The sequence below is a fragment of the Gorilla gorilla genome, chromosome 10 (assembly GCF_029281585.2).
Source record: "Gorilla gorilla gorilla isolate KB3781 chromosome 10, NHGRI_mGorGor1-v2.1_pri, whole genome shotgun sequence".
In the NCBI taxonomy this organism is placed as follows: Eukaryota; Metazoa; Chordata; class Mammalia; order Primates; family Hominidae; genus Gorilla; species Gorilla gorilla.
In genome coordinates this window covers 49086791-49096587 of record NC_073234.2, presented here as the reverse complement: position 1 = coordinate 49096587, position 9797 = coordinate 49086791, and the positions used below count along the sequence as shown (strand labels likewise).

The following is a 9797-nucleotide window of genomic DNA, read 5'->3' as shown; positions in this document are numbered from 1 at the left end:
GAGATCCAGGCCCTCTCCCTCCCGACTAAGAAGACGAAGTGGGCAAGAGGAAGGAGAGACTCTCAGGGCACAATGCGTATGATCAGGAGCTTTACTGGAAATGCTGAGACAAGCACAGGGGAGAGGGAGGGAGCCAGGCAGCCAGGCAGGAGAGGTGGCCTGTCCTGCACGTGTATTAGAAGACATTGGATTAGAAGGCACAGCAAGTCCACACCAAGGGGCTCCAGGCCCATCTGTCCCTCAGAAGCCACAGGCATCCAGGCCTTCGGACCGGGGTCTTTACCTAGGGCTGCGAGGACAGTCCTTTAGATTCGGGGGTTGGGAGAGCTGCGGGCTAGGAGCCCTGTGCTCTCGGAAGCAGTGAAGGGACTAGCGGGCGGGGATGCGAGACAGGAAGGCGCGGCGTGGGGGCCGGTGGGGAGGTTGGGCCCCGAAGCCCTCCTTCCCCACGTCTGGGGACCGTGGGAGCTCCGGGCTGCCTCTGGAGGCTGGGGCTGCTGCTGGTGAGGCGGCGTCGGTACAAAGCGGGGCGCTCAGGCGAAGCGCACGGAGCGGCCGCTGCGGCAGCTCTGGCCGCAGGGCGCACACAGGCCGGTGCTCACCGCCACGTTCCCGCTGCAGGGGGCACTGCAGACGCTGCCCGTCACCGGCCGGGAGCCCGACACGCACAGGTCCCCGCATAAGACCCCGCCGCGGGAGCTGCTGACACCTGCCAGAGGGGGAGGACAGGGCTCAGTCTCCTGGCGGCCAGAGGCCCCTTCTGCTCAGAGTTTCTCCCCTCTGTTTCTATCCGCTCCCCTCAAACCCTCACATGGGCACTCCTTCCTGCAGTCTTAGCCTCAGGCGTCCTTGATACACTATTAGCCCAGGTCCTTTCTATAGGCAGACATAGCCATGCTTCGCCTCACAACAGAGACATGTTCTGAGAAATACAGCATTAAATGATTTTGTCATTGTGCAAACATCATGGAGTGCACATACGCAAACCTACATGTTGTAGCCTACTACACACCTGGGCTCTGTGGCAAGGGTGGCCAATCTTTTTTATTTTTTATTTTTATTTTTGAGACGGAGTCTCTCTCTGTCGCCCAGACTGGAGTGCAGTGGCGCGATCTCCGCTCACTGCAACCTCTGCCTCCTGGGTTTAAGTGATTCTCCTGCCTCAGCCTCCCTAGTAGCTGGGATTACAGGTGCCCATCACCTTGCCTGGCTAATTTTTTTATTTTTAGTAGAGACGGGGTTTCACCATGTTGGCCAGGCTGGTCTCAAACTCTTGACCTCAAGTGATCCACCTGCCTTGGCCTCCCAAAGTGCTGGGATTACAGGTGTAAGCCACCACACCCAGGCCCCAAGGGTGTCCAATCTTTTGGCTTCCCTGGGCCACATTGGAAGAAGAAGAATTGTCTTGGGCCACACATAAAATACACTAATACTAACGGTAGCTGATGAGCTTTAAAAAATCACACACACGAAAATCTCGTAAGTTTTAAGAATGTTTACAAATTTGTGCTGGGCCACATTCAAAGCCATCCTGGGCTGTATGCAGCCTTCTGGTCACAGGTTTGACAAGTTTACCCTATAGCATAGCCTATTGCTTCTAAGCTACAAATCTGTACAGCATGTGACTGTACTGAAGACTAAAGGCAAGTGTAACACCATGGTAGGTATTTGTGTATCTGAACATAGCTAAACCTAGGAAAGTAGAGTAAAAATATGGTATAATCTAATGGGACTACTGTCCTATATTCCATCCATCCTTGACCTAAAAGTCCTTATGTGGTACATGACTGTAGCTAATTAAGTTACTATAAGCACTCACTGCCCCACTCCGTCTTTCCTTTTAGAGTCTGCAAACTATGGCCACATGCAGGCTTCCTGTTTGTCAATCAAGTTTTCTTGGAACCCAGTCATACCGCTTCCTTCAAGTATTGCCTTTGGCTGTGGCTGCTTTACATGACAACGGAGTGGAGCAGTTGAGGCAGAGACTACATGGCTCACGAGCCTAAAGTTTTTACTATCTGAAGCTCTAAGAAAAAGTTTGCCTGCCCAGAACCCCAAGCTCTTATTTCAGGACCCACAAAATGGATTACTTACAGACATTTACAGCACCAACGCCCTCACACAACCTTATAGGGAAAGCAAAGAGACAGAAATTAGTTGTGGGGAGCAAAGCTGGTGAAATCTGTTTAACCTGCAAATTCTCTCCTCCAATTAGCGTTGATGCACATTCCAAGTAAATAATATGCAGCCATGCTCCTGGGTGTTGAAGCACTGCAGCACTGCCTGGGGGAAACTGAGGGGACACCCTCCCCACAGCTGTGGTCCTCACCTCTGCTCCTCGCCCTCCAGCAGGCGCGTGTAGGTGGCGATCTCAATGTCCAGGCCCAGCTTGGAGTTCATCACCTCCTGGTACTCCCTGATCAGGCAGGCCATGTCCTGCTTGGCCTTCTGCAGGGTGCCCTCCAGCTCGACCAGCTTGCAGCGGGCATCACTGAGGGCCGCCTCACCCTGCTGCTCAGACTGGGCCACCGCGGCCTCCAGCTTGGAGTTCTGGGAGGCAAGGGAGTGTTATTAAGGATCTCTGTTCTGGCTTCAGGGTCAGAGGCCAGGTAACCACTGACCACTGACCACTGACTAGCAGAAGTAAAAGAGGCCTTGTCTATTTGTTAGGCCAGGGGTTGCAAATTAGTGCTCCCAGGCATGTTTGCACAGTGTCTTCAATTTTGGAAATTTAACACAATAATTGAAATTCTTGGCTTCTTTCAAAAGATCAGAGGATCTGGCCACACTGGACCCGCATTTCTGCATGGCCTGCCTCAGTTGGATCTGCCTAGCCCTGCCCTTTGTGCTTTCTAGTTTACCATAGTCCCTATCATACCCAAGTGCCTTGGGAACAGCTTGCTTGCTTCGCTCATTTACTAATCCCATTGATGTCTGAATGTGCGATCACTGATCTAGAACAACAGGCCAGAGAGGTTAAATGCCTTTCCCAAGTCTCATGGCAAACTAGTGGCAGAGCTTGTCTGAGAGCCCAGGTTTCCTGCCCCTTAGACTGGTGCTATTTCCTCTGCCCCACTCTGCCCTTGGAAGCACCTCATTCCCTCCATATTGCCCCAATGCCTCCATTCAGCGAGAATGGAGAATGTTTTCCATGGAGGAGGCTGTCTGTCCTCATGCTGGGTGTTTGCCCTTGTCCCCACACATTGGCAAGGGGTCTAACCCAAATCCCTCTGCTGAGGGCTAACCCCACTCTCTTCCTACACTGAGGGGTGGGCCGGGCTCCCATACCTGGCCCTTGGCGTTCTCCACCTCGGCTTTCAGCCTCTGGATCATGCGGTTCAGCTCGTTGATCTCCTCCTTGGTGCGGCGCAGGGTCTCCCCGTGCCTGATCACCGTGGCCTTCATCTCCTCACACTGGCGAAGCAGAGTTGCTTATGAGGCTCAGGGTGGGACCTCCCATCCATTCAGGACACCACGGATGATTGTGCAGGTTGTGCAGTGCTCAGCCTGTGCAACCACACATGGCAGTCCTGCCCTGCTACCCCAACCTCAGAGAGGCAGCCCTTATCTTCCCATCCGTAGGGACCAGAATCCCCAGAAAAGGAAGCCTATTTAATAGATACCTTGCATGCCTCCAACTGCCATGTCTAGCAGGCAGGTGTCCTGTGCCACTCACCTTGCTGCGGTACCAGGACTCGGCCTCGGCCCGGCTGCGGGTGGCAATGTCGTCGTACTGAGCTTTGATCTCAGTGACGACGCAGTGCATATTCAGGTCCCGACTGTTGTCCATCTTGACGACCACTGAGGTGTCTGAGATGTGCGACTGGAGAATGCGGATCTCCTGCAGGAGAGGGGGAGTGGCAAGAGCTTCTTAGACCAGAGCCCTACTCTTGGTAGCCCACCCTCATCATCATCCCTTGTCCCCTTTCCCTGCTTCTTCGATGTCTGAAGCCCCACCTTCCCAGTTACAGTCTTCCACCTCAACCCTGGGACCCCCTCAGGACTCCTCCAGCCCAGAGTCCTGAGCCTAGAGGACTTGGAGGTAGAGAGTCCATGTCTGAGGCCCAGTGCCTGATTTTAATCAGGACCTTCCAGCTTGAACCTTTGGGTCTAGGACCAGAGTTTACCACCTTGTGGCAATTGTCACTTTAGTAACCAGGAACACCAGCTTGCCTGGGGCATGGCAGTGGGAGGTCAAGCCACACTTCTTCACCTGCTCACGGTGAACCTGCCTGGGGTTTCTCTCCTTGTCCCACCATGAGGTCAGAAGCTGAATGGTGACAAGTATTTTCCAATGTCTAACTCATATCCTCCTTGCTGCCCCGCTGCTTTGTGACCCCGCACCTCCTCATATAGCCGCCTCAGGAAGTCGATCTCCTGGGTCAGGGCCTCCACGTTGGCCTCTAGGTCTGATTTGCGCAGGTAGGCACAGTCCACATCCTAAAGGGGAGAAGGTGGCACAGGAATTGCACTGGGAGACAATTCAGAACCCTTGTTTTTTTCCTACCAGGGTGGGGCACCCCATCAGGCTGAGCAGCTTCCCTGGAAACCCTCTGTACGTGCTCATCCCAGTGCCTGGTATCATGCCGTGGTGAAGCCCCTTATACAGTTAGTAGTGGCGTCAAGAGCAGGTTTGGGTAAGGGAGGGGGACACTGAGGTTTGCAGGTACTTCCTCTGGCACCCACTGGGATGATTCCTCTAGAATCCATGTCATGCACTATCACCAAAACTTAAGATCTGGTGTACAGTGGGTAAATTCTAATGATGCCCCACCCCTCTCCGCTCTGGAGTCTCATGGAAGATAATCTAGATCTGTGGTCAGAAGAGGGCTCAGGGCTCAACTCTGTCCCTTCCAAGTCAGTGTGACTCTGAGCAGCCCCCTTAACCTCTGCACCTCATTTTCTCACAATAACCCCTGCTTTCCTCATTTGGAGGTGGCTGGAGGGGCCTAATGAGAGTCCAGGCACTTGTACAGAGTCAAGTCTAAGAGGCAAGGAATGACGGTCACTGCCCCTGCCTGTGGTTCTGAGCTGTTGCTGGCCTGAGGATGCAGCCATTGTCTACAATTCACCTGCTCTTTCACTCGCAAATATTTACAGGGTGCCTACTCTATGCCAGGCGCAGGGCCGAAGGAGGTGAAAATCTGGTGGCTATATGGCAGCAACCTCAGATGGGGGAGAATATTGCCCTGCCTGAAGCAGGCAGTGTATTCTGCTGCCAGAGGCACCCAGGGAGCACTGGAGCACTGGGGAAAGGAACAGAAAGAAGCTGGGCCATGTGATTCTAAGGGAGTCCCTCCACCTCTCCGAACTACAGAGAGCCTGATGTTAGTCAAGGTCTCCCAGCTCAAACCTTTGGGTCTAGGACCCTTCTGTCTCTGGCCTCCATTCTGAGTTAGGGGACAAGGATTCTGGGGTCACTCACCTTCTTCAAGGCCACAAATTCATTCTCAGCAGTGGCCCTTAGTGCCACCTCTTCTTCATACCTGGGGACAAAACACACAAGGCTCAGATCTGGGGAGGAAAAAAAATGGGAATGAAGGCACAGGCAAACACATTCCAGGAACTGGATCTTTTGGAGGTGGTCACAAGAATCAAAAAAGTGTTGGACTGAAGGGAACTTGTCCATCCCTTTCTTCTGGGCATTCAAACCAACCCATGTTACTCAAAGCTCTTTCTATTTCAGGGACTTTCATTCTTGATGTGGGTCAGGGTGGGGGCCCTGCACATTTTCAAAGACCTCCTCTCTGTTTCTGGGCTGTAACTCCTTTGAGGCAGGAACCCTGCCCAGTTCTGGTACCTCTCCTTTCTCCTCCTTCTTACTTCCTTACTCCTTTCCCACTCAGAGCCCAACATAGCACCTACAACATTGAGTAGATGCTCAATAAAATGTTTGATGAATTAATGAAATAAACATAATGATGAAGTAGCTGGAGCAGTTCAGAATCTCCAATGTTTAAACTCCCAGTCTAGAAAAGAAATTCCCCCCACCCCACAGGATTATTGTACTATTTTCTTCCTGTTGGGAAGTTCCTCTTATGGTCTAACCCAAATACATCATACTTTGACTTAATCCCATTTAATTTCTCCAAACCCTCCTCCCACTGCACTTACTTCTTCTTGTAACCCTCCAGCACCTCCTGCACATGGTTGAGCCCTGAGGCCAGCCTCCCACTGTCGGCTTCCAAGCACTCGGCCTCCCGTCGCTGAGTTGTAATGTAGCCCTCAAACAGAGGCTCCAGGTTGCTCTCACAGCACTCACGGTTCTGGAAGAACTGCAGCTCTCCAGCAGCTTGTTCTGCTGCTCCAGGAAGCGCACCTGGTGTGGAAGTGGGAGAAAAGTTGGTTGGAGGAACCAATATCCCCAGCCCTCCTTGGGGAACAGCCAGAGTCAAGACAGAACTGGCAGTAACATGTGCAGAGGCAAGGGGTAGACCACATGGCCCCTGCTGGTCTCTCCTGGCCTGAGGATGCAGCTGGAGAATCCTTGTTTCATAATTGCTTATTCAGGGCTAAGTGAGGGTCTGTCCAGGTGGGCCTGGATGGGATGAGTGAGAAACTGAGAGGCCTGTGGGCTGTGCTGGGTTACTGTCAGGCTAGCGGGGGACAGATGCGGGTAGGGGGTAGTGACAGTTAGGGAATACTTCCTGGAGGAAAGGAATGTAGAGCAGTGTTGGGAGGGATAGAGTAGGGAGAATGCCTCTCACTATAAGCTCCCTCAGGGCAGGGCCTATGGCTTATTTATTGATGTCCTCATAGCCAGCCCTTGGCTTGGTGAACATTTGATTGAACAGATGGTCAAGGTGGGAAGGGCTTCCTAGCTGGGGAGGTCAAAGAGGCTAGGCTCTTACCAAGCAGGATGCCTGGGGCCTGAAGAGGCATCGGGGAGTGTGGGGCGTGGTCCTAGGTGGCCTAAATTCTTATGTTGGACACTGTGTCATATGTCTCTGGGGGCCAGACATATGTAATGTGAATGGGGGGAGGTTTTGGAAGACAGAGAGGGTGAGGACCCTAGGGAAGTGAGGCTTGTACGCTTTTCCTGGATTTCACTGAAACTGGAGGAACACATGGCAACAATACATTGTGCTGGCCAGAAAGGATGTCAGCAAACAAACTAGGGCCCTTGGCTTCCAGTTTTCCACTTCTCGTACATTTGAGCTGGAGCTGAGGTGTCTCCTTGCCTTTAAGCCCTGGGGTCCTTTTCATCCAACTCCATGAGTGCAGCTGGGAATTCCCAGGTTGGAACTTGCAGACATGGGGAGTGGGGACTGCTGATATTACATGGCATAATTTCAGGTGGTCTTGGCTATGGGGTCTCATGGCTGCCTTGGGCCCCATCTTCCATTTCAGAGTCATGGCCAGCTCACACGCTGCACCACACACAGCCCTGGTAAGGGAGCCACTGGGGTGGAGAAGGGAAGCCTCTGCCCAGTGCCACACAGTGTGTCAGTAGAGGAACCCAGCATGGAGGCCAGGTGGCCTGCTCCTGGGCCAGTGTCCATTCCACGAGCCACTCCTGGGTCACCTCTCCAGCTTGCAGTGCCTGTTGAGGTGAACCAGCCTCTTCTAGAGGGAGTGGGGCAGCTGGGATCCCAAGCTGTGGACCTTCTAGCCCAGGGGCTGGAGAGTTGGAGAGGGCCTGGGCTTGGAACCCTGTTCTGGCACCCACTCTCTGTGGGCCCTTGGGCCAGCCCCTCACCCTCTCTCTGCCTCCTTTCTCTTCTGTGTACACCCAAGGCTGACTTCAGGATTTTGACATCCCATATAATATTTTACTCCTAATTTACCTATAAGTGGGTTCAATTAACATTTACACGTATGGGGTTAAAAGAGTAACTTCATATTGCCACCAGAGATGCAAAACCATCATTACTAGGCATACATAAAGGGAAATTACAGAACATTAAATTCTAGTAGAAACAGTTGTCCTAGACAGTTCTGAAGCCGGGGCTTGCTCTCTTTATTAGAAGCAGGAGGGAAGCAAGTATTAGAGAGATGCTAAAAACATTAGCATCCAGTGATATTTTTTTCCCACCTAATCTTAAGGATTGAAACAGACTTTAAAGAAGATGTATTTTCTTACCACGTGTTTCAATGTTATTTAATATGATGGGCCGGCACCGCCTAACATTATATAAAATATCAGCCATCCTCATTCCCCATTTCTAGAGAGACCACTGGGAATTTCCATCTCCTTCCAGGACTTCCAGGTTCAGGAAAGGTGTGATCCAGGACACCCACCTTGTCGATGAAGGCCGCGAACCTGCTGTTGAGGGACTTGATCTGCTCCTTCTCCTCCTGCTTCACGCACTGTGCGTTGGGGTCGATCTCCAGGTTGAGGGGCATGAGGAGGCTCTCGTTGACCGACACTGTGGTGATGCATGGGGGGCTGGGTCCGCACACGCCCCCGGAGCGGTAGCCGAAGCTGCGTCCGCAGGAGCCGGCGCGGAAGCCCCCGCACACGCTGTGGCTGCCGAAGCCTCCGGTGAGGCCGCGGTAGCAGGAGACGCCGCGGTAGGGGGCGGCGGTGATGCAGCAGCGGCCGGGCCGGGGCCCGCAGGCCGAGATGCAGCTGAAGGCGCGGACCCCGCAGGGGGCGCTGAGGCGGGAGTAGAGGCAGGACATGGTGCGGTGGCGGCAGGGGCGGGCGGCTGGACCCCAAGCCGGCGCTGCGCCATATATGACGGCCCGCGGGCCCGGGGAGGGAGCTCGCGGCCAAGGCGTTTACGAGCTTGGAGGGCTCGGCCCTCGCGCCTCGCGGAGCCGGGAATGAAAGCGAGCCAGGCCGCCCGGCCGCCTGCATAAAACGGCGTTCGCCTCCCGCCCGAGCTTTATGGGGCTGGGAAGCGCCTGGTCAGCTCCGCTGCCCGTGCGCTGCGGTCAGTGCGAGTGGAACCCCTCCACCTGTCCGCCCCTCCGCCGGGACTCCGAGCGTTGCCTTGTTGGATCCGGCCTCCACTACGGTCCCAGTCCCATAGCCCCGGTCCCCCGCCGCGGGGTTATCTGGCATCCCTGCACGGTGTGTGGGGCGAGTGTGTGCGTGTGTCGAGAGTGTGGGGCCTCTGAAGTCAGTCCCGCAGGTTCATGTCATGACCTTGGGCAGCTGAATAACCTTTCTGAGCCTCAGTTTTCTTACAGGCAAAATAGCGATAATAATAGTAAGCACCGAGAGCTGTTGCCAGGATCTAATGAGATAATGACCAGAAAGCATTTAGGGCCCTACCTATCACTTAATAAGAACTGTGTAAATGTTTATTTATTCATTATTTGTTCTATTTATTCTATTGTTAATTTATCATTCATCCTGTGTCCCTTTGGGCAAAAACTTTCTCTTCTCTTCTATCTCAGGACTCAGCTCATACCTCCTCTTCTCGTAAGCGTCCCTCCTTCCTGTACCCCTCTCCACTCTGCTTGGGCGAGGGGAAGGGAGTTTTATTCATGGAGTGCCCGCAATGTGCCTAGTACTGTGCTGAGGCCTTTTTATACTATATTATTTCCTCTAGCTCCCAGGGCGTCCTTCTGAGTTTGGTATTATTGTGCCCATTTACCTGATTGGGAAGGTGAGCTCAGGGTGGTCCAGTGACTTGTTTAAGGTCATGCACAGAAGGATCCATAGAGGGGCAGAGTTGGAATCTGAAAGGCCACCCCTCCTCCAAGCCCTCCTCCACACTGGTCTCACCCAGGGTCTGAATCTTTGGGGGCTGAGTGAGGGTTGATTTCTTGTTGGCGGCAGGAGCACAGACTGCTGCTGGGCTTTGGGCCCTTGGAGAAATCGGCCTGATCCAAGGCCTTCCCCT

The 9797-nt window shown here is 53.5% G+C and overlaps 1 protein-coding gene across 1 annotated transcript; it reads right to left on the bottom strand.

The window, feature by feature from the left end:
• Positions 1–58: 58 nt before the first annotated feature.
• On the bottom strand, positions 59–8696 carry LOC109029034 (keratin, type II cuticular Hb1-like). The gene is given in 10 exon segments (XM_019037861.4): positions 59–709; positions 2095–2126; positions 2330–2550; positions 3289–3414; positions 3677–3841; positions 4345–4440; positions 5426–5486; positions 6115–6280; positions 6283–6319; positions 8242–8696. Coding segments are annotated over 10 exon segments (1464 nt in total). The 5' UTR covers positions 8626–8696; the 3' UTR covers positions 59–533.
• Positions 8697–9797: the final 1101 nt, after the last annotated feature.